Below are 22,913 nucleotides of genomic sequence, written 5' to 3' on the forward strand. Positions count from 1 at the left end.
CCCATCTAGCCCAGTATCCTGTCCTCTGACAGTGGCCAGTGCCAGGTGCCCCAGACGGAATGAACAGAACAGGGAATCATCCAGTGATCCAACCCCAGTTACCCATTCCCAGCTTCTGGCAAACAGAGGTCGAGAACACCATCCCTGCCCATTCTGGCTAATAGCCATTGATGGACCTGTCCTCAATGAATTTTTCTAGTTCATTTTTTAATCCTATTATAGTCTTGGCCTTCACAACATCTTCTGGCAAAGAGTTCCACAGGTTGACTGTGTGTTGTCTGAAGAAATACTGCCTTTTGTTTGTTTTAAACCTGCTATTCATTTCATTGGGTGACCCCTAGTTCTTGTGTTATGAGGAGGAGTAAATAACACTTCCCTATTCACTTTCTCCACACCAGGCAGGATTTTATAGACCTCTGTCATATTCTTCCTTAGCCGTCTCTTTTCCAAGCTGAAAAGTCCCGGTTTTATTAATCTCTCCTCACATGGCAGCTGTTCCAGACCCCTCATCATTTCTGTTGCCCTTTTCTGAACCTTTTCCAATTTCAATAGATCTTTTTTGAGATGAGGTGACCAGAACTGCAAGCAGTATTGTAGGGGGGACGGACCATGGATTTATATAGAAGATTATCCTTTTCTGAATGGTTCCTTACATGGTTAGCTTTTTTGACTGTAGCTGCAATCAATGTGCTGTCCACAATGACTCCAAGATCTCTCTCCTGAGTGGTAACAGCTAATTTAGACCCCATCATTTTATAGGTATCCTTGGGATTATGTTTTCCAATGTACATTACTTGGCACTTGTCAACCCTGAATTTCAGCAGCCATTTTGTTGCCCAGTCACCCAGTCCTGTAAGATCTCTTTGTACCTTCACAGTCAGCTTTGGACTTAACAATCTTCAGTAATTTTGTATCCTCTGCAAATTTTGCCACCTCATTGTCCCTTTTTCCAGATTTATGAATATGTGAACAGCACTGGGCCCAGTACCGATCCTCAGCAGACCCCGCAACTTACATATATCCACTGTGAAAACTGAATGTTTATTTCTACCCTTTGTTTCCTGTCTTTTAACCAGTTAATGATCCATGAGAGGACCTTCCCTCTTACCCTGTTGCTGTTTATTTGCTAAAGAGCCTTTGGTGAGGGACCTTGTCAAGGGCTTTCTAAAAGTCCAGATACACTTAGGGTGACCAGAAGTCCCAAATTTATAGGGACAGTCCCGCTTTTGGGGTCTTTGTCTTATATAGGCTCCTATTACCCCAATCCTCTGTCCCGATTTTTCACATTTGCTGTCTGGTCACCCTAGGTACACTAGATCACTCTTGTCCACATGCTCGTTGACTCTTTCAAAGAATTCTAATAGATTGGTGAGGCATGATTTCCCTTTCCAAAAGCCCTGTTGACTCTTCCCCAACAGAAAGTGTTCATTTATGTGTCTGATAATTCTGTTCTGTATTACAGTTTCAACCAATTTGCCTGGTACTGAAGCTAGGCTAGCATCATCAGGGGAAGAAGAGAAATGTGATGTTGGAGGAGCTTCCTCTTCCTGTTCTCCCTTCTTACTCAGTACCAGGGGAGAGTCAGTGTCTGGCGGGCGAGAGACCGATGGAGAAAGGAGAGGTGTAGGGCTCCAGCTTTGCTCCATGGCAGGTTTCCTGAACTATGCCCTGCACATGGCCCAAGGATCCCAATATGGCGGGAGTGGAACGTGTGGTTGCATCCATGGCGGTTCACACCAGGATTGTGGTGCAGATGTTGATTGTGAATAGTGAGGCAGTGTAGATGCAGTTGCTGGAGCCTGTCTTGAATAAGAGGGTGTGATGGAGCCCTTCCCTTCTTCCTCGTCATCGCTGGGGAAGAAAGGTGCCATCCTTGGAGGAGAAAGGGAGGAACGTCGTCGTGAGTCCAGAGAGGAGGGTGGAAGTGGGGGAGGTCATGTCTGAGGAGAGGTGACTCAGGCATGTCAGATAGCTGCAGTTTTTAAGGTATCTGAATTCCTGTGGAGGACGAAGGAGCATGATCAGTACCAGTGCACGACACGATGTCAAAGGAGAGACACATTCCCCTGAGCAGCCAGCAGGTGGAGATGAAGACTTGGGTAGCATCGAGAATTTGCCCACTGTGGAGGCCTTGCCTTCTGCTGAGGATTTGATCGGTGCCGAGGACTTGCTCTGTGTTGACAGCTTCGATGGTGCCAAAAAGGATGCTAACGCCAGTGTTTTTGTGGGTGCCAGAGCTCCCGGAGTCAGTCTGTCTTGGTCTCCGGAGCTGAGAGACAGTGCTGAGAGCTGTAGGGTTGCCTGGTTAGAGTGCGTGGACCCTGGTTTTGTGTCGGTGCCAGAGCTATTCGGATGGGCTGTGGAGCCACGTACCCTGTCGGAGGATGTTGAGGTGACTGATGGTGTTTGTCCTGGTCTTTTCTGGCCCTGGCAGTCATAGAATATCAGGGTTGGAAGGGACCTCAGGAGGTATCTAGTCCAACCCCCTGCACAGAGCAGGACCAATCTCAGCTAAATCATCCCAGCCAGGGTTTTGTCAAGCCTGCCCTTCCCACTCCAGTATTACACGTTTTAAAATGCAGCTTGGCCCCCAGCTTCCAGATGAGAAGGGAATAATTAATGAATGCTAAATAAAATGAGGCACAATACTGTTCATCTGGGGAACGACACTAGGTTCTGGAGTGTGCTCCCACCTCACTACACAGCTCCTCGTGGCAGCAGCACGGGCTAGATGTTTCCTCCTGGGTGGCACAGCCTCTGACTCCAAGCCTTCACTTCCAGAACTGATGTTTCCAGCCTTCCGTTGCTATGAATACCCTGAAAAGGTAAATCTGGTGCACCGTGATAGTGCGTGGCCTTCCCAGAGACCCAGGCGTGAGTCCTCCTCCACCCCCATTCTGAGTGGATAAAACACTTGAAATATCAGCATCAACTACCTCATTGCTGATAGTTTGAGGAGGGGGAAGTAGGGCAAGAGGTTGGGAAGGAGATGCAGCAGGGAGCTTGGAGGAAGAAAGGAAGAGAAACAGAGGGCAGCAATAGCGCTGGTCCTACTGCAGACCCTGTTTTCCCAATGAGCGATGCTGGATGTGAAAGTCAGGCCATCTACTAGGATTGATTCCTGGGCAAATCTCCCATTGACATCAGAGTGAGCAGCTGTTGACTTAGGGAACATGAAGCCCAAAGTCCTATTGCCACAATTCAAAATGGAACTCAGCCCTCTCCAATAACTGAGTTTGACATCCTCAGTCCAAGTGAATGAGCATGTGGTTTGGATTCAGGATGCCCTGTGTTCTGAACCTGCCACAAAAAGGTCTGCCATGATGAATGCACCTTGGGCTTGCTTCCACTAGCTTCCTTTCTTCCAGGCATGGCCTGGGTTCACCATCCTGGCTATGTCTACCCTTAAAAGGCTACAGCAGCTCACTTGGAGGTCCACTCCTGTGCCACTTCAGTATAGACGCTACAGCGAGGGGAGAGGTTTGCCCATCGCTGTACATAATCCACCTTCTCAAGAATCAGTAGCCAGGTTAATAGATTTTCCCGTTAACCTAGTGCTGTTTACACTGGGGGTTAGATCTCTCAGGGGGGTGGATTTTTTACACTCCTGGGATACGTAGCTATGCCAAAGTAACTTTTCGGCGTAGACCAGACTTCAGTCCACTCATGGAGTTTTCCCTAGTGTTCAGTAGACCGACCTTGGTCTATACGGAAATGTTACAGCAGCTTAGCTATGTCTCTTCCGCTGACCTAGCTGCCACTTCTCGGGGAGATGGACAGCAGAACCCTTCCCCTCGGGCATTGTCTATACTGTAGCAGCACAACAGGGCTGCTGCAGCCCCACAGCTGTGCTGCTGTAGCATTTTAAACATAGACACAGCCCACGGCCTTCGGTGCAGGAGACCGGACTAGGACCCTACATTTCTCTGACTCTCTACATCTGGCAAGAGAGCATAAGGCTTAAGAACTGTTAGTGCAGAAGAACTGACCTGCACGCCTGTGTCAGTTTCCTTTTTGGAGAAGTATTTCAGAAATTTTCTACAAGTAAGCCTGGCTGTTATCATGGTCAACTTACCCTGGAGAAGAAAGGGTTGTTGGTCACAGGGGTGGTGGTGACCAATAAGCAGCAGTTGTCACCTTCAGTTTGACTTAACTCCAGGCATAGTATCGCTGACTATTGGTGCCCTCTGAACCCTTCACATGAAATATGTAAGGCCCTTCATTATGACTGAAGGCAGGTCTCTTCTCAGAACAGTGTATGCTGCACCCACCAAAAGGAGCCAAGGACATTCCTGTTTGTCTTTTATCAATGCTAGATTTGGATCAGGACTGTTCTACCTGTAACACCTCCTACAGGACTGGTTCATGAACTTTGTGGTAAGCACAGAGATTTCCTTCCCCAGTTCTCATGATGTTCTACACCATATTTTATCATCCTTCCAATAAGCACATGCTGTGCCACAGATGATACTTCATATGTGGGAACCCAAAACCAGATACTGTTCCAGAGCTGAGCGATCACTTAAAAATGTCAACTAGTCAAAGGACAAATAATCATCCTTTGTGATCTGCCTGGGTTCTTCAGTAACTGAAGGTAGAACAGAAAGAAACTATTAGAAACCTTGCATTAGTAGAATACTTTACTAGCAATGTGTGCAGCAGGCAGGCGTTTTTAATAGAATTGGAAATACAATCACAGAAACGTAGGCCTGGAAGGGTCCTCAAGAGGTCATCTAATCTTCCCCCACCTCCTATGCTGAGGTAGGACAAAGTGTACCTAGACTATCACTGACACGTGCTTGTCTAACTGGTTCTTAAAAACCTCCAATGATGGGGATCCCACAACTTTCATTGGTGACCTGTTCCAGTACTTAACTAGCCTTACTGGCAGAAAGTGTTTCCTTGTATCCAACCGAAATCTCTTGCTTAGCCTTCTTATCCTACTGAGAACAACTGATCAATGTCTTCCTTAGAATAGCCCTTAACCTATTTGAGACTTCCAGGCCCCCTCTTAGTCTGCTTTTCTCAAGAAGAAACACCCAGTGTTTTTCGTTTTGAACTTTTCTTCATAGGTCAAGTTTTCTAAACCTATCATTTTGGCTGCTCCTCTAGACTTTTAAAAGGTGGTGCCTACCCATGGACAGAATACCCTAGCTGAGGCTGCACCAGTGCTAAGGCTGAACAATTACCAGCCATGGCTTATGCAACACTCCCATTAATGTGCCCCAGAATATTAGCCTTTTCTACAACTGTATCACACTATTGGCTCAGGGTCCACGCATGCAGTGCTTCCCCCATTCATGTTCTAAGTAGCACTTCCTTTGCACAACCCAGGCAGCAAACAAGACTGCCTGCTCGTCTCACTGACCAATGTTAGTCTGATTCAGAGATTGATGATTTGCTTGCGGTTAACTTTGTGATATTAGGATTTGAATAGCATTTCTAATCGTGTGCTACAAGGAGCGGTGAATTATGTGAACCTTTGCTGTCCTTGTCCACAGGACACATGAACACGCACAAGTTTGAGGCTTGTAAAATGTGAGATCAAGTGTTTAGGGAGAAGCCTGAATTTATGCTGGGAAAAAAGCAATTGGTCTCAACTTTTACCTCCATTACCTTTCCTTTATTAAGAGGTAAAAACATCAATAGTTGTGCCCCTGTAAACTCAACTATTTCTTACATTTATAGATCTGAGAGCTGTGAGCACTTCACAACAGCTTATGCTGTTCAGGCACAGAACGTCAAGTGGTCACTTATGTACCAAATCTATTTATAACAGCAGCAATAAAACATCAGCAGTGAATCTGAGGATGGTGATTGCATTTCTTCAGATGTTCAAAACTCTTCTTGACCAGATGAAGTGTGCCAGTCAATAACCACTGCCTGTCAACTCCTTGCTAAAGGACACCGTGTAGGACAAAATGGCATTGGTGGTGCTTTTGCTGCTACAGATGGCTATGTGCACCCCTTCCTGAGTCAATATAGAATTGGATGTTACCTCTCCCTGCAACAAGGGACAAGTGTGCGGTCAGTATACACTCCACTATCTGCTAAAAAAGTTGATCACAACCTACTCACCCAGCAAGTAGGCAAAACAAGGTCCAAGAAATCTTTACTAGGACCTACCACATAACAAATACACGTTTAGAAAGGCTGATTTTATTTGCTCTTGGTAAAAGCAAGAATGGGACAGAGAATTATGGTTTATTTTATACAGTTTGATGTAGTACATGGTATAAAGGAATGTGTTTTAAATAAAAAGCCAATGAGTGTAGAGTAGCAGTGTATTTATTCCTATGCCTACCATTTATTTTTACTTAATCATTTAGATCTAGCCTTAAAATCAAGGCTAGAGGTTTCTCCACAGCCATGACTTCCAGAGCAAGAAGCTTGGCTTTTAGCATTATCAGACTTTGAGGTCATTGTTGCATTGGCCATCCTGCTTCTCAGCACAGCTTGTTTTCAGGTGATTTGGCTCACTACAGCCACTGGAGAAGAGTGTGTGTTTTATTTTTATTTTTTTTTAATAAAAAACACATTAAGATGTTTTTAAAAACAATTGTAAAATAAATACAAGTTAAATTGATAATGGAAACTGAAAATACAACACTTGCCATTTTTGCCCTGGCAAAAAGGTAGCAGTCAATATTGCTCTGATAGCTGATTACATTAAAGACACCTTCACTGGCATTAGTTCATAGCATGCAGCTGACAAATAGGCATCAGGTTAATTAAATCTTAGCAGGGACATTGCTAGGTCAAGCCACAGCACATTTTAGAATCCAGATGACTCCACCACTGTATGAAAAAAGCACATGGGAGCTCCTTTTAGACTGTTTTCTACACAAGCCCTAGGAGTCATTCAACACACACGGGGAAGGATGCTTCTTTTAAGTACAAATACAAGATTTGCTAGAAAGCAGTAATATAAAATTACTGCTAATACTTCAGTGGGAATTGTTTCTTTACCATATGCATGTGCAGTGGATGCTTTTCCCCTCTTTTCAAACCAACAGTGAGTGTCTTGTACTCCAAGTAAAAGAAAGCCAAGCCGCACAGTTGGAAATCATGTTTTTATATGAACAGAAGTAGACCATCTAGAAATATTTCAGTTTATTTAACTTGTTAAGTAGAATATGAAACTGAATTTGTAGCTAGTTGTATCAGAGAGTGGACTGTTCTCTAACTGCTCGGTGTTGAATGAACACAGCTTCTACAAAGGATCCCAACAGACTTACAGAGGTGGGCTAAGCCCCATTAAGCAAATAAAGACCCCATGTTTTAAACAGACCATACAAAAATTGATGTATACTCCATTTTCCCTTTTTTGATAACGTTAGAAAGTGCAGATTTAACAAAAAGGTAGCCACATTCTGTCTATTTACAATGCTGATCAATATGCTTAATACATGAGAAACAAACAAACAGTGTCAGTTCATCACCTAGAGCTCCAGTTTCTTGCTTTTTCCCCTCAGCAGCCACTCAACTGGGTAGGGTGAATGAGTACAGAGGAGAGAAACTGCCAAAAAAGAGAGGACCAGGAAGACACATCGGTAAAGTTACTAAACTGATAGGTCAATACAAGAATCTAACCTTCAAAGACTGTCATTTCGTTAAAAAGTCAAGTCAAGTCAGGGTCATTTGCTGATTTCACTATTTAGTAGAGGAGGATCAAGCAACCAAGTGCACAAAGGTCAGGCCAAGTCAGTCAGATTCAGAAAAAGCAGATTTTTGGGGTTCCACTAGAAACTTTCATGTGTGTTCTTTGCTGGAGAATCCTCCTTCACTGTTTTTATGCAATCCAGCTGGATGTTAAAATGCTCTCCTTAACAGGGCACCCAATTGAACATGAGCAGTCTAAATTTTCTAGGGTCCTTCAACTCTCTTCTCCACTAGAAATGGATGAAGCCATTCAATGATTTCAGCACAGGTGTCTTTTTGGGAAAATAGCAAAGCTAGCATACTCTTATCTACAGATGAAGTATGAAAGCAAAGCAGAAAACTTAAACACCTATGGGTACACAAAAACACAGGGATCCCAATTCTACCTCCCTGCATGAGTCACCTGCTGTCTTCCACCAGGATTAAACAATGAGCTCGAGAATGACCATGAAGAACAAATTAAATTTTATCATCGTAAAGAATTTAACACCAGAAAAAGTGGAAGTTGTAGGGGAGGCAATAATTCAACACAACTGCCAACTTCTTTTTTGTTTTTAAAAGACTAGTTTACTTAACCTTTTGCTAGGCTACGAAATGCCTTGTTCAAGCAGCTAGTAGTAGAGACTTTAAGTTCATATTAACTGTTGTCAGTTTGGGAACTGCATGTTATAGTCACACACAAAGAAGGTAAGACAACCACATCACCCTCCATCAAAAACTAGTGCATGCAAATACCTCATCCATATCATAAAACCCACAGGCTATGCTGGAGGAGAGAGAGGGAAGATACTAATGAACGGACATTGACTAGAGGGAAATTAGTAGGCATAACATTTTACCTTGGAAGCTCAATCAGTGCTTTGTATTAACTTTGGCAAACATACCAGGTTGCCATCTTGTAGTTAACACATCACACCATGAAGAAAAGCAAATAAAAGCAGCATGCAGGCAAAAGGAAAGAAGTTGCCAGTGAGAAAAAATGGCAGCAGGAACAGCTCTGAATGGCTAGGTCACCAAAAAGGAGACTTAGCAGATGCAAAGATCTTAAATTTAACACCCTTTGTCCTCTATTCACTACACCAACAATCACAGTAAAGCAACCACAAAAGAGTTTAATATTTTTAAATGGTCACGTGTGGATGGTACGTCTCCTGCACATGCTTCCACCAAAACAAAAAAGGAAAAAAAAAGAACTTCTTTTCCACATAAGGCACAGGACAAAATTAACCCCATTTACATACTCAAGGCGAAAATGAGTTTTTTTTCCTGGCTTTTTTTGCTGATGCATGTCTATAGAATATGGTGACTCAAGCACATTATCCATAACAGAAAATTCCACTGTTGTACAAAATAAAGTGTTAATTCTAACTTTTATTCGTATACAATTTGCAGAAGAGAGCTGAAATGATTGCTATAAGTTTTAATGTCAAGAACGGGACTATAATACAACCAAAATGTAGTGGTGAGTTGAGCAGATACATTTAAAAGAAAAAAAGTCAGACATGATTTTTCTATACATGTTGTTGAGAAAATTATAGTCAGCAAGCTGTCCTAAATGGAAGAACAAAGGGAGGCTGGAGCTTTGTTAAGATGAGGAACAAAACATTCATTTAAGGTTCAAAGTGGGCAGAGTGGTTTATTTTGCAGCGAGAAGGAAAGGGGGGGAGGGGGAAGATGGCGATTGGTGATCTAGGAGAACATTCAGCAACACTTGTTCTTCCAGCCTGTCACCCCGCCTCCACTGCTGATATCTACATTTTCACTGTTGGGCTCTTTTACAGGGGTCTGCAATGAAGAGACACAAACATTCAGCACCGGAGGGAAAGGAGAATGCAAAAGGACCATGTTTATACTGAGGATAACATGCCCATACATTAGATGTAGTCCTCAACCTGCACAGAACTTTGTGGAGATCTGGAGTTAAAAGCTGCAGCTCAGCTGAACCAGTCCTATAATATCAAACTCATCATCTCCGGAATTTGGAACAAACTTTGCAGTTTGGGCCCATCACTAAAATAAACCCAACTTTGCTTCCAGCCCTTGCTTTTGGGACTTACACTGGGGCTTTGCTTATCCTACCACCAAGTCACAGAGTACACTAGGGAGACAGACAGACATTCAGGCAATAGCTTAGAACAAATGTAGCTGAGGGTTCGAGTATCAGTTATGTGGGCTCTTCTAAAAATTATTTGAGGTCAGAATAATCTACGTACAGAGAAGCGCTCGTTTAGTGCGTTTTGGTAGGCAGCTTAGACAAGCTGCCTCTTGTTTGGCTAATGTTCAGGCAAGTCATTCTCCTCAGCAGCTAAGACTGTTCATATTTTTAGCATAGGCTGTTTACTCAGATCACACAAAACCACTTACAATAGCAATATATCTGCTCTACATTTTCAATTCCTTCTTGGGCAATTATCTACCACAGGGATTCTCTCCCCCGCCCCCCATTACAAGCGCTTTTTAAAAAAACACCGTCTTACACATTTGGCTTGCTTTCCAGTTTTCAGTATCAAGTCTGGTGATTGGAACATATTTTCTGTGAAGTACTTGCGTGTCTAGTCAGGAGTTTGCTTTTAAGTTGCTTTGTAAGACAAATTCTGAGACACTAAGACACCCATGCTTGCTTGCATCATGGGATGCAAACTTGGTTAGACCTCACTGAAACCTTAAGCTCAAGTGGTTTTGCTCAGATGCTAACCTCTATTTTCAGCAGCTAAGAACCTGATCTAAGTGATCAATTAGCATGTTGCTGTATTGCAGGATAGCAGCTATGTTTCTATTTCTTTTTCTCCTTTACCACAATACCCCTGCAGAGCTACAAAAATACCCCCAGTTTCAGACAGCCACTCTAGACTTGTGTGTCAAAGCGTCTTCTCAAAAACAATGTTACCATTTAACAGTTCCTATTTCCCAGCAATGCCTGATTTATTGCAATAAAGGTGCAATCTAAGACAAAATGAAGTATCCAAAGTTTCCCCTGGTTGTATAGCGCGTCTGCAAAACGTGTCGATTTTCATTTTACAGTTGGAATCTACACCTCTTCAGCTAAATTCTCAGGTCTTGCTAGTTTTGATTTGTATGAGCTATTTTAAGCGATTTTGGTTTTCAATAAGCAGTCTAGAGAAAACAAATTCCATGGGCACTTACCTTTCGAAGAATGTCTTCTGCTAATGTGAGGAATGCCTTCTCAATGTTTATATTTGCTTTTGCACTAGTTTCGAAAAACCTAATACCATGCTCCCTCGCAATCTAAACCAAAAGAGGCAAGAAGATTAGCATTAGCAAGCCTTACATGCAGTTTAGACATTGGTGCTCAATGAGAACTATGGTTAGTAACCAGCTTGCTGCAGCAGGTGTAATATTGGTTTTCAGTACAGCAGACAAGAGTGCAAGGATTACGAGTTAATCAAAATAGTCTAATGCTCCGTGAGGACAAAACAGTTTTACTGAGGTACACAGAAATAGGTATTCAGAAATGATCAATTATAAACAGTTACAAAATCTAATACATGACACCAATCTATGTTATATGGTATAAGTGATTGAAGCAAAAGGATTTTGATTAAATAATTTGAGATACACCTATCTCATAGAACTGGAAGGGACCCTGAAAGATCATTGAGTCCAGCCCCTGCCTTCACTAGCAGGACCAAGTACTGATTTTTCCCCAGATCCCTAAGTGGCCCCCACAAGGATTGAACTCACAACCCTGGGTTTAGCAGGCCAATAATCAAACCACTGAGCTACCCCTCCCACCCAAGAAAACATTCTCCTGGGTTTACAAGTCATTAGCAAGTACAATATTAGTTATATTATTCTTTGGCAGGTCTTACGATGGAGTTTAAATTCTCTAGCAATACAACCCCTGAAACAGCTTGGGTTTTATAATGGCTGTTTGGACGATTCCATACTTTTCATCTTTGCAAATCAGAGAAGGTCTCAGTGACACTTTTTTGCAAACCAGTTCTTGCTTGACACTCACCTGTTCTCCTTTTGTTTTAAGTACAACTCTCTTATCTTCCATATCACACTTGTTTCCTAACAGCATCCTCTCCACATCTTCATTGGCATGCTAAAACAGGAACAAGCAATAACTCGTTATATATGTTTTGACATCCACTCAAAGATAACATGCACATACCTTGGTCACTTCTCTATTAACTCATCTTTTTGGCATTTTGGTTCAATTCATAGAGGGGGGGCCCACCCTCTTTGGTGGAGCTTGGCAGGACTGTGCTAAGTAGCATGTTCCTTAAGGGGCAGCTCTGCACAAAAGAACTCATACCCTGGAAGTGGGATATGGCAGAAAAAGCCTACAACTTTAAGGCAACTCTGCCATCTCCAGTAGAAGTCAATTTTTCCCTTGTTTTTCTATTCCTGTAGTCTGGGATTAGAAAAGCCTCCTTTCATAAAAAGGACCAAATGGTGCTGGCAGTCTGCATTCTTCTAAAGACATTAACCTACTGAATGCTGCTTAAATTAAGCTCAGTTACCCATGGAAAGAATCAACTTCCCGCCCCACTAAGAAGATTTAATGTCTGCTGGCTTACTGCCTTCAGAACATTTAGTCCTATTTTCATAAAGGCTAAAACGCTAAGGACAGATGAGAGAGAAAGTCTAGGGTTGCCAACACAGATAACCAAGCTTTCATGAACTGGAATCACTGACTTTGAGGTATCTTTCTCAGGATATGTCTGCACTATGGAGAAAATACTGGCATAGCTATGCCTGCCTAGCCCCATGATACAGATGCAGCCTACACTGACAGAAGGGTTTTTTCTGTCACTGTAGAAATACCATCTCCCTGAATGAAGTTAGCCCTCTTCGGTTGGCACAGTTGTACTGGTCAGGGGCATGCTTTTTCCCCCCCACACCTCTGACTGACACAACTATGCCAACAAGTGTAGATCAGGCCTAAGTGTTTCTAGACTCCTTTGCACAGTGTTATGGTGCAGAAAGTAGCTTGTTTAAGCAATGTGTTTAAAAGGGTCAGCCACTGAAAAGTTAAATAGCTGAGTGGTTGGCAGGAAATGCTTCCGGCTAAGTTCTAACAGTTCTTCTTGAGTTATTTGGTAGGGTGATCATATAGATGTAGGGCTGGGTGAACAATTTAATTATCCAAACCCAATCTGTACAAAAGCATTTAGTTTCCATTCAGCAGCTAGAAACCCATTTACATGGTGATCTTGAAATGCTTCAACAAAACGCACACTAAAATGGGAAATCTGGCCCTGGAGATTGAGTACAATGGATGGATCTGGTTCGTTAGCATTATTTGAGAAAAGGAAGAGAATTTCTAGCATCACTGAATCGGAAGAGTACAACGAATATATTAATCTTATTCTAAGTGTCAGCTTTGTATCTCGTGCTGACATGCACGCAAGCTGCTCATCTGAATCCTGCTTCATAGGGCGAGTGCTGGTTTCACTACACCCCTGTAATGCGGCACAAAGTGTACCAAGAAAAATGAAGTGTTACACCATTGCTCAAACGGCAAACAAAAATATAGAAACTGACGTGCAGAGAAGGAATTTTATAATATACAACATTTTAATGAAACCGACTGCTTTACTGGATGTCTAAGGGAGCAATTTCAAATCCTACAATATCAAATACTGAGAGAAATTTTCTGGACGGTCTGACAAGGCAGTTACCTGTTCATCTGGAACCAAACAGAGCCTTAAACATTTGTCCATTAATATCTGCTTACAGGGAAGCCCTCCCTACTTACATGATAGTAACCAATAATTGTGACAAACTCATAGCTCTGGAAGTCCTCCTGGACCAAGAGAACATAAAGCATCAGTTAGTGGAGAATTCAAGTATTTCTGGTGACATGCCAGCAGAAACTTTTTGGAAGAGTTTGTAATCTGAATTTACTCCTGTTTCATCAATCTTAAGGAATACTCTATTAGTAGATATTTATTAACATAAATAACCAACAAACCAAAGATATATATAATCTGGTTTTCCTGCCTACAGCAGTGGCCCAAACAAATTGTTTCAGAAGGAGGCCTGCTTGACCAGGATCAACTCAGTTTTGGGATTTTTTGGAAGACTACTTAGATGGCAAGGAGGAAAGATCAAAAACATGCACTGAAAATATTGACCTTTGAGACACAGTGCTATTTGTCACACAGTGCTTACACAACAACAGACATCTCTGAAGTACAGCTAGACTCCACCACACAATACCAGAGACTTAGATTAACTTCTACTGGCTAAAGCGAAAAACGTGTACCGTGCCACCTTGCTTTTCGGAAGGAACAAGTAAGTACAGGATAGACTAAAAGTGCTAACTTCTTCAGTAATTTAAGTTAATTGATTCCATCTCACTTATTTCTTACACTCTCTCATTTCCCAGTTTCTCCACTCTCTTCTCTTACAATCAGGGCTTATGTATCCCAAAATTCCATGACTATGAAATTTGCTACAGAAGTGCACTCTTGCCACAAAAAACTGTTACAGAATGTAAACTCCAGTTTAAAAATGTACATTTCTAATGGTCACTGAGAGGAAAACCTTGAAAGCATTAACTGTTTAAACCAAGGTTGGCAGACCATCTGAAGCAATAGCTATGAAGTGTCAACTGCCTCGTGTTTCACCTGGATATTAACTATGAAACTGAAGACAGGAGTGAAGTAGTTAAATCAAAGGCAATGTCTACAACACAACGTTTTGCCACCTCTAGTTACACAACCGCTACAGGTAGTTTATTGCTTGTGGGCACGCATACTTGGCTCCTTGCAGCGGTGTTGCATGTACTCACCAGAAGTGAGTGTGCTGATGCAATGTAATGCACCATGGGTAGGTATCCACGTGTACAAGCTGCCACCGTTTAGTGTGCAGTCTTTTGGGTGGTTTTGGCAATGCGTGGTGCAGCAGAATTGAGTCACGCAGTGGTGACTGGGAACAACTTGCCATATGTCCATCCCATGATGTGTGTGTCTAGTTTCAATTTCCCATGAACCCAAGAAGGGCTTGTCATTGTCTGCCATCTCTGACAAACAGCCTGTCCAGCTCGGCACTACTGTCATGAGCATTGCAAGCACTGGACGCATGATCCTCTGGTGTTTGCAGAGCCACAAGAACCACTGCAGAGAATTTGACTATTTCCAGGTCAGTTTACTGTGGGACAGAACTACAATCAAGTCAAGGTTCTTGGGGGTATTTATGGAACAGCTGTCAACAGCAGAGCACTGCTTCTGGGCCTGAGAAATGAGCACTGACTGGTGAGATTGTCATCCTAAAACATGCATTATGATGCAAGCAGTTGCTGCAGAATTTCCATATCAATGAACGAGGTCTTGTGCCTCTGTGTACTGAGCTGACCCCAGCCACTCAACCTCTGGGGCACCAAACAGAGCTGCATGGACAGTGGAGAAGCGAATGGTGATCACACTGGAAACTTGCAATGCTGGACTGATACTGGTCAATGGAAAATCATTTTAGAGTGGAAAAATCCATTGTGGGGGGTCATCGCCATCTCTTGCTATGCAGGACTGACACTCTGCAATGTGCAGGTCATAGCTGCAAAGCCATCCGCTATGGTGCCCCAAACCATGGTGGAGCAACAAATGGTACACATGCCTATTTTGGCCCCCAGAGCACATCAACAGAAAGGACTACTTCTCCACAGTTATGCAAGTGCTGCTGGATGACTGGGAATGCTTCACTCACATCAATGCTGGCTGGACAGGGAAGGTGCATGACATCTTTAAGAACACAGGACTGTTCAGAAAACTACAAGCAGAGAGACACTTTCCCAAGCAGTGGATTACCAATAGCGATGTTGAAATGCCAATAGAGATCATGGGGGATCCAGCCTATCCCATAACTCCTCTGGCTCACAAAACTGTACACCAGCCACCTCAACAGCACTAAGGACAGATTCAGCTACAAGCTCAGCAGGTGCAGAATGACAGATGGATGTGCTTCTGGTAGACTGAAAGGGTGCTGGCATTGTTTACTCAGACTGAATCTCAGTCTGAAAAATATCCCAGTGGTTATAGCTGCCTGTTGTCCTGCAGAACATTTGTGAAGCAAAACGGGAGGTTGCCATGGGGTAGAGGTGGAGCAGCTATCTGCCAAGTTTGAACAGCCAGACACAAGGGCTATCAGACAAGCTCAAAGAGGAGCTACATAGGTTAGGGAGGCTTTGAAAGAGCACTAACAGCGAGCCACAGTAATGTGCGGTGGTGTACTGCTGCTGCAGTACGGGGGTCTGGTAGGAAATGTACGATGCTTGCTACACATCTGTGCATATAATCACTGACAGTGCAGTTAATAATGTAGGTGCTTGCTGTACATTTGATGACGACTATACTGTTTGGCACCAATCCTATGGGCTGAGTGTGTACAACACCATCACTTTCATTGCCCATGGGCATTATACACCAGGTGTTGTAAACTGATAAAGATTAATAACTTTAAAAACAAAAATTTCACTTATGAAACAGTTCCCAAAAAGCTAAGAACAAACAAACACATTTTAACTTAAAATTCAGGAACCTAAACAAACAGGAGGAAGGCACACTGATATCCATTGTAGCTGCACACGCATCAACTGTGGCTCACAGGTCCGTGTTGGTGAAGCTGTGGTTGTCCATTCTTTCCCCCAGTTGGAGGGTAGGAGCAGGCATGTGGGCACTGAGGCCATGTGGAATGCTTGGGGCAGGGAGAAAGAAGAAGGGAAGTGCTATGCTGCAGTTCTACATAGACTGCAATAGCAGTCGAGCCTGTGATTGTTGAACCTGGAGGTCCACAAGAGTCTGCAGCTTCTGCGCTTGCTGACAGAGAAGCTTCATTATGTCCTGGTGCCTCTCTCTCCCCCTCACCCCTTTTCCTGTGCCTATCTCCTGTCTGCCCTTTCCTTCTCCATACAGTCTGCAATATTCACCCCCTAGGGCCTCTGTTCAACATCTGAAGCAGCACTGGCTTCCAGGATCTTGCAGATCACGTCCTCCCACATCCTCTTTTCTCCTCCTCCATACTGGGTTAGTCGGCCTACTGGTGTGGAGGCCATACTCCTCAAGACCACAGTGGTCACACCTACAGACAAAACTAGGGTACCACTGTCAACACAGAAGGAACAAAAAGTGAAACTTAAGATTCAGAACTCCTCACTCGAGGAAATTGCTCAGTTGCACGAAACTAAGTATGGGGTACTGGCACTTCATACTAGCACCATTTTCCACAGGTTGTGGTGCCATTAGCTGATAGAGCACAGCTGCTGCTGGCATCCCAGAGCAACTCAGGCCCATATGCTGCTAGCCTGTTTATGGCAATAGTACCTGCCGAAGTTTTGCCAAATGACATGGGAAAGTGTCCTATCATGGAGGAAGAAATAAAGCTACCATCCCTAGACCCCTTTGGGAGAGGATTTCAGGATACCTCCATGGAACTTTCATCAAGATCTCTCAGGATTCAATGGACATCCCCGTGTACATAAACTGCTCTGCACTGCCTCCTCTGCCTGACTCTAGAGGGCAATGAAAGCAGACAGCAACTCTACCTCTCGTTGTTGTACCTCTGAATAACTTAATGAAAAGTCAGTAGCTGTGTCCTGCTAAGTTGGGGGTGCTATCACTGTAACGGGAAATTTACTTACACTCTTATCCAAGGTTCTTTCCCATTTCAGGCTTGCCTCTGCAGGATTGCAGGACTGACTGGACTGCAGTAGAATCAAAAATACATCCCAGCTCTTGGCACAACTGGATCCCCCCGCCCCCAGTCACCTGTCCCACAGTCATCCTCCTTGCTGTTCATGGTACGGGCCTGTGACCCTGGTTCCTCAGAGGTAGCCAGGGAGGTGGTGGGATCTCCATCAAGTGGTAGATCTGCAGCTTCGCACCAGATCAACTGCTGGACTCCCAGGACTTCTGATAGCCTTGGAGCTGCAGCAGATGTTTCACACAGCACTGCTGCTGGTCCCTGTCATACTCCTCCTCCTGCATCCTCTGAGCAATCTGCTCATAGATGTTGATGCTTCTACAACTGGTTTGGCACTGCCCCTGCACAACCTATTTTCCCCACAGGCCCAGGAGAACTAACTGCTGCCTATTCCAAGCCAGAGCACGTCTGGAGCATGCAGCTGGCAGGATCAGCTAGGCAGTTACATAAAACAATGGAGAGCAGATAGAGCGGTGCTGAGCAAGATGGACAACCAAGGAAAGCCATTTAAAAAATGTGAAGGTATTTTAAGGGGGGAGGCTTCTGGTCCACATGACCTCAGGGCAGTGAGGTTCACAACTGTGACCAGGTCTGTCAAGCACTGCAGGACAGCTGCTGGATGACTGTTAGGGTTGACAAAACACAATGCATCTACACTCATGCAGCACTGACTCATGTATGTCAACCATGGCTCAACCCCACTCAGGGAGCTGGTGTTACTATGTCAACATAACAGAGTACTTATATCAGTGGGAGACAAATTTAAGTGTGGCCATGCGCAAAACTAGGTCAATGCAAGGCAGCTTACTTTGACCTAACTTTGTAGTGTAGACTAGGCCTTAAAGACTGATCATTTCAGCAGAAACTCAGTTAACATACTTCTTTCCTAAGTCCTTCTGCTTCCTAGGTGCCAAAACCCAGCTGTGCCAAAAATTCCCATCTCAGCTGCTAATGCCTCCTGGCAACTTCCATGAAGCAGCAGTCACTCACACATGCAATTCCACAGCTAATTAAATGGGTCTTGCTTCAAATTTTAGGTTCAGCTGGCTGCAAAGTATACAGGGCCTACCCATAAAGGATCATGTTACATATTCTCCTACACTGTCTTTAGTGCCCATTTCCTCTTGCCTCTGTGCCCACCCAACTCTTCTTCTCCCTTCCCCACCAGTTGTGTGTGTCTGTCAATTTTTTCCCCAAAACTTGTCAATTATTTCATTTCTGGGACTGCCTCATCTTCACTTGCTTATTCCTAGGACCTTTATCTCACCAACGCATAACAGTATTCATCTCCAAGTATACTCAGTGCTAAAAAGTCATGATTTTCTGTTGCTTTAGGGTTTTGGGGGGAGAAGGGGTTGCATCAGATAAAGCAGCTTCTCCTTTTCCTTGAAGAGCAGGAAAAGCCAAACATCTTCTCCATTTAACATGTGGAGCAATAGTGACCAACATATCAAAGTAGGAGGACTATCGGAGAAAGGAGAACTTCATGGCTGAGTTGCTCTGACATCTCAGATTTCTCATTGAGGAAATACTTAATTCGCCCCTCCAAATAAAGACTTGACTCACTAGAAATTAAGCCATTTTGGATTTTCATATTGATCAGTTTGTTCCACTTAAAGCAGATCCCCTGTGTTGTTCTACCGACTTCTACTGGTTGACATTCTTGCAATGAGGGCAGAGTGGCGTTACATAACTGGTGTCAGTAAGCCCTGTAGGGAATTTGCCATCCAGAAGTAGTATGAAATACTGTCAAGAATGTGCTTAGTTCCCACAAAACTGAACTTGACATTTAAGAGATCTTTCCTTCTTTGTAAAGACACATTTAGCTTCCATGATGGAGAAACCCATAAATATGTAATCTGTAGGAGGACAGGTACATTTCACCAAGTATAGAAATTACTATTATTCTTGTATCATGGTTCTTACTGCAACAATAGCTGCTACCATGGCAGGTAACACGTGTGTTGGTAACCACTCTTAACAGCAGAGCCAGTTTATTAGAGAAAGGCACACAACTTCACCCGATCTCTTGAATGCAGAAAAGAACCCTACTTTTTTTTTTTTAAATAAACTTTAGAAGTTTGTTAGCATTAGAATTTTAACTCTGAACATGTGTTTTAGGGAGCAACACTGCCAGTCAGTCAAAGTTCTGACCATCAACAAATTCTCTACCTCATGGGGCAGAGGTATAGCATACACAAACCAGCCTGACAAGTCCATCCTCACTACCCTCATCTGTCACCTTGATAATACGAGTTACTATGGTAGCACATTTGCAAGGGAGAAACTGAAAGTCTCAGACTCAGTTCTGCAGGGTCTACTTTCAGCAGCATGTTGGACCTGTAATACAGCAGGTGCAGTTAAAGCAGAGGACAGGATCAAATTGGCACTGCTCACCTCATCTATGTTTCTGAGCCATTTGCTGATGTTTTCAAAGCTTTTGCCATTAGTGATGTCATACACTAGCATAATTCCCATGGCGCCTCTGTAGTAAGAGGTGGTGATGGTGTGAAATCGCTCCTGTCCTGCTGTGTCCCTGTGAATAGCAAGCAATATAGTCAGTATTTAAAACCAAAAATGTGTACACATTGGAGACACATTCTAAATAAGAGTGGGGACGTCTATGTTAGACAAACAGAGGTAAAATCTAATGCACATTTATTTCCATATCTGAAATAGCATGGAAACCTGCAGTACTGTCAGTGACATTCATTGGTTGGTACTGTTTAAGCACCTATTTACGTAGATTCCAAGACTCTCCTCTTCTGCCTCCCGCAGAGGCAGCCAGAAGTGAGTGGCATGAAGACAGAAGAAATGCCTTGAAGCTCACAAGAGTACAGTAAGACCGGATTTAAAAAAAAAATAATTTTTCCCAGGCCACTAAGCTAGCCACAAAGTTTATCAAAAGAACCAAAGACAAGAGAAATGCAGCTACAGTTAAACAGCCCAAGAACCTAAAAGGCAGTGGCTGAATTTACTAATGACCAGAATAGTAAGTTACACCAGTTTTTGTAGCTTATTATTTCAGACCATAATCAAATCTCTTTCCAAGTCATACCAAAAAAACATTGCTAACATAAAACATTTCTTGTTGGCTTTCACAACGATCGATCAATGTAAAAGTTAGATCTGAATTATATAAAGTGAAGCACTAGCAGCAGTAGAGATTCTTGTAAGCTGTGTTGAGTAATGTAAGTCAAAAAATAATACAATAAAATGCATAGAGCTACAGGGATCCCCTGGGCCTGGTATTTACATTCTAGTTTGCCAAAGAGGGACATGTAAGGTTTCTACTGGAAGCCTACGTCACACTGATCGTAATCTTTGCAAAATGTAAGTACAGTTAATATGTAAGGTGTACACACACACACACACACACACACACACACACACACACACACGAAGGAAATTGTTCCTAAGGCCTTGTAGCTAATGGCAGATCACTCAGAGGTAGCATGATGCCTTAAGTCAGATACCACTGGACACGAAGTGAGAGGCTCCCTGGCTGATCATTTTGTCTATCTGCATAGTGAGTCAAACACTAATGAAGAGATTGTGGAGACTTTAAGTGGAAAATTAACAAGAAGAGGTATGGGAGGAGTGGGGAACTGACCCTATTTTAGAGGTGAAGAACAAAGGACTGGTCCGGTACATCTAGGAGTGCAGAAAGACATCCTGGCACTCTTCATTTGTGGGGAGGGAGGGGAGAGGAAGCTGCCAGCTGGCTGGGGCTCATGAAAGAAGCGCCTCAGCCATGCTAGTTGAAAAACCAAGAGACTTTGGGATCAGCTGTACCTTACTCAAGATGGCATCTTGTTACTTGAGTTTAGGCTCTGTGAGTGTTGATTATATATGTAACCATTTATTTCCAATATTTTTTTGTTTTTTATCATATGAATCACTACTCTGTAAAATAGACTTATAATTGCTTTTTCTATAAATACATTTAAGAGCTAAGTTCCGAGATTTAACTAGTAAGCGGTGGTGTACTGTTCCTTGGGGAACAGTGGGTCTAGTAATTCTGTGAGTGTCCAGTAGAAAAAAAGAGGCTGGACACCACAGAGGGTGAAGGATGTGGGGTTGGTGCCTATTGCTAACCTGCATAAGGGACAGTGGAGATGGGGTGAGCTAAGAGGGGAGTGCTTGTGTTGTCTGTGGCTGGGAGAATAAGGGAGCTGACACCTAGCAGACGCAAGACAAGACTTGTGCACACTAAGGGCAGGTGGTAGCGAGGTGCCTCAACCGTGGGTACCCCTGGGAAGTATCACAAATACAAATATAGAATGCGTGAACTGGAAAAACAACGTTCCTTAAAGATTTCCAAATCTTGATAAGAACTTGAATACTGAGAAAACCTTAGTATCTAGTCAGTCTGACAAAACAATCTAGTTCAAGAAACAGTAGAGTAGAAACCTGTGGACGAAGTGATCCATTCAGCATAGACAGAATAATTGTCAATTGATGCCAATGACTAACCAGTCAACCAAGCTGCAATGAAAAGACCCTCCTTTTTCCCGAGCAGTTACAAGGTAATGATCATGCAGGTAATCGTTCAACATGCTGAGACAATGAGTTAAATTTAAGGATTTAAGTCTTTTTTTTTCAAGTGGTATTCAAGTCAGGTTTAGGTTCTGTAAAAGCCAATTAGAAATTGTGTGCCTTCAATTTCTAATGAACTAAATTATAAACACTAGGGGGCTGGTTTGTTTCAACATCACTACTAACAGGGTCTTATTTGACTTATCCAAAACTGTTCTAGGTAAAAATATTGAAAATTAAGGCCCTGATCTTGCAAACTTACATGAATGGTCTTATTGATTAATGGGACTTCCCATGCATTTAAAGTTAAAACAACATTTGAGGCATTTTTGTTTTGAAGCAACAAAAACTGACACCAAATTTTAGTGCATGTAATTTTAGCCCCTAAGGCTGCAGTGTTAATGGAAAGTTTAGACTTTCACTACATTATTAGTGCAAACTCTTACACGTGTGTTCACATTTTTCAAACAGAAGCTTAAAGTTATGCTCCTAAACTCTTAAGCACTTAAGAGGTGGAATTTTTCAAGGGCACTTAAGTGACTGAAGAACATGCCCCATTGACCTTTGGATAAAACTATTTTGTTATAGTTAATGTCCTTTCATCAATTTCTATAATTAAGCCTCATATGTCAAGGCATTAGCCTCTCAAGGCCTGTCTTCTCAGCAGTCACCTGGGCTCTTATCCAAGGTTCAGTCCAACTCCCCCTACCATCCAAATAGACTTTTGACCTAGATTTGGAGGTGCTTTAAGATCAGGCTAGCTTATGTGACTGGAGGCATAGGTTAGAACTCAGGTTTGGGTTTAACAGGTTAGAACCTGCCCACTTTGCAATCAGGATACAGGTAAAAAGTTGCCTGGATGCTGATGTTCCTCCAATGTGTTTCCCACAATTCCATCTGGAGGGCAGACAACTGGTTGGGAAAGAATCTCAGTGTCTCAATACAAAAAAACATGGGATATATCCCCAGACACACAAAAGTGAGAATGCAGAAACAGTAACATCGCTAGGGTTTTTTTGTGGAGATGCTTGCACCCGGGCAAG

The 22,913-nt window shown here is 43.0% G+C and overlaps 1 protein-coding gene across 2 annotated transcripts in view; it reads right to left on the reverse strand.

The window, feature by feature from the left end:
* Positions 1-7,098: 7,098 nt before the first annotated feature.
* The window catches only part of RAB10 (RAB10, member RAS oncogene family), a 59,148-nt gene continuing 43,333 nt past the window's right edge, over positions 7,099-22,913 (reverse strand). For both annotated transcript variants that reach the window (XM_050948953.1, XM_050948954.1), the window contains 4 exons: positions 19,729-19,867; positions 11,642-11,731; positions 10,807-10,908; positions 7,099-9,447 (listed from right to left, as the gene is read on the reverse strand). In XM_050948953.1, coding sequence (XP_050804910.1) covers positions 9,364-9,447; positions 10,807-10,908; positions 11,642-11,731; positions 19,729-19,867 — 415 coding nt within the window. In that variant the 3' untranslated portion in view covers positions 7,099-9,363. The remainder of the gene's footprint in view (positions 9,448-10,806; positions 10,909-11,641; positions 11,732-19,728; positions 19,868-22,913) is intronic.

Source organism: Gopherus flavomarginatus, chromosome 4 (genome assembly GCF_025201925.1).
Source record: "Gopherus flavomarginatus isolate rGopFla2 chromosome 4, rGopFla2.mat.asm, whole genome shotgun sequence".
Lineage (NCBI taxonomy): Eukaryota > Metazoa > Chordata > Testudines > Testudinidae > Gopherus > Gopherus flavomarginatus.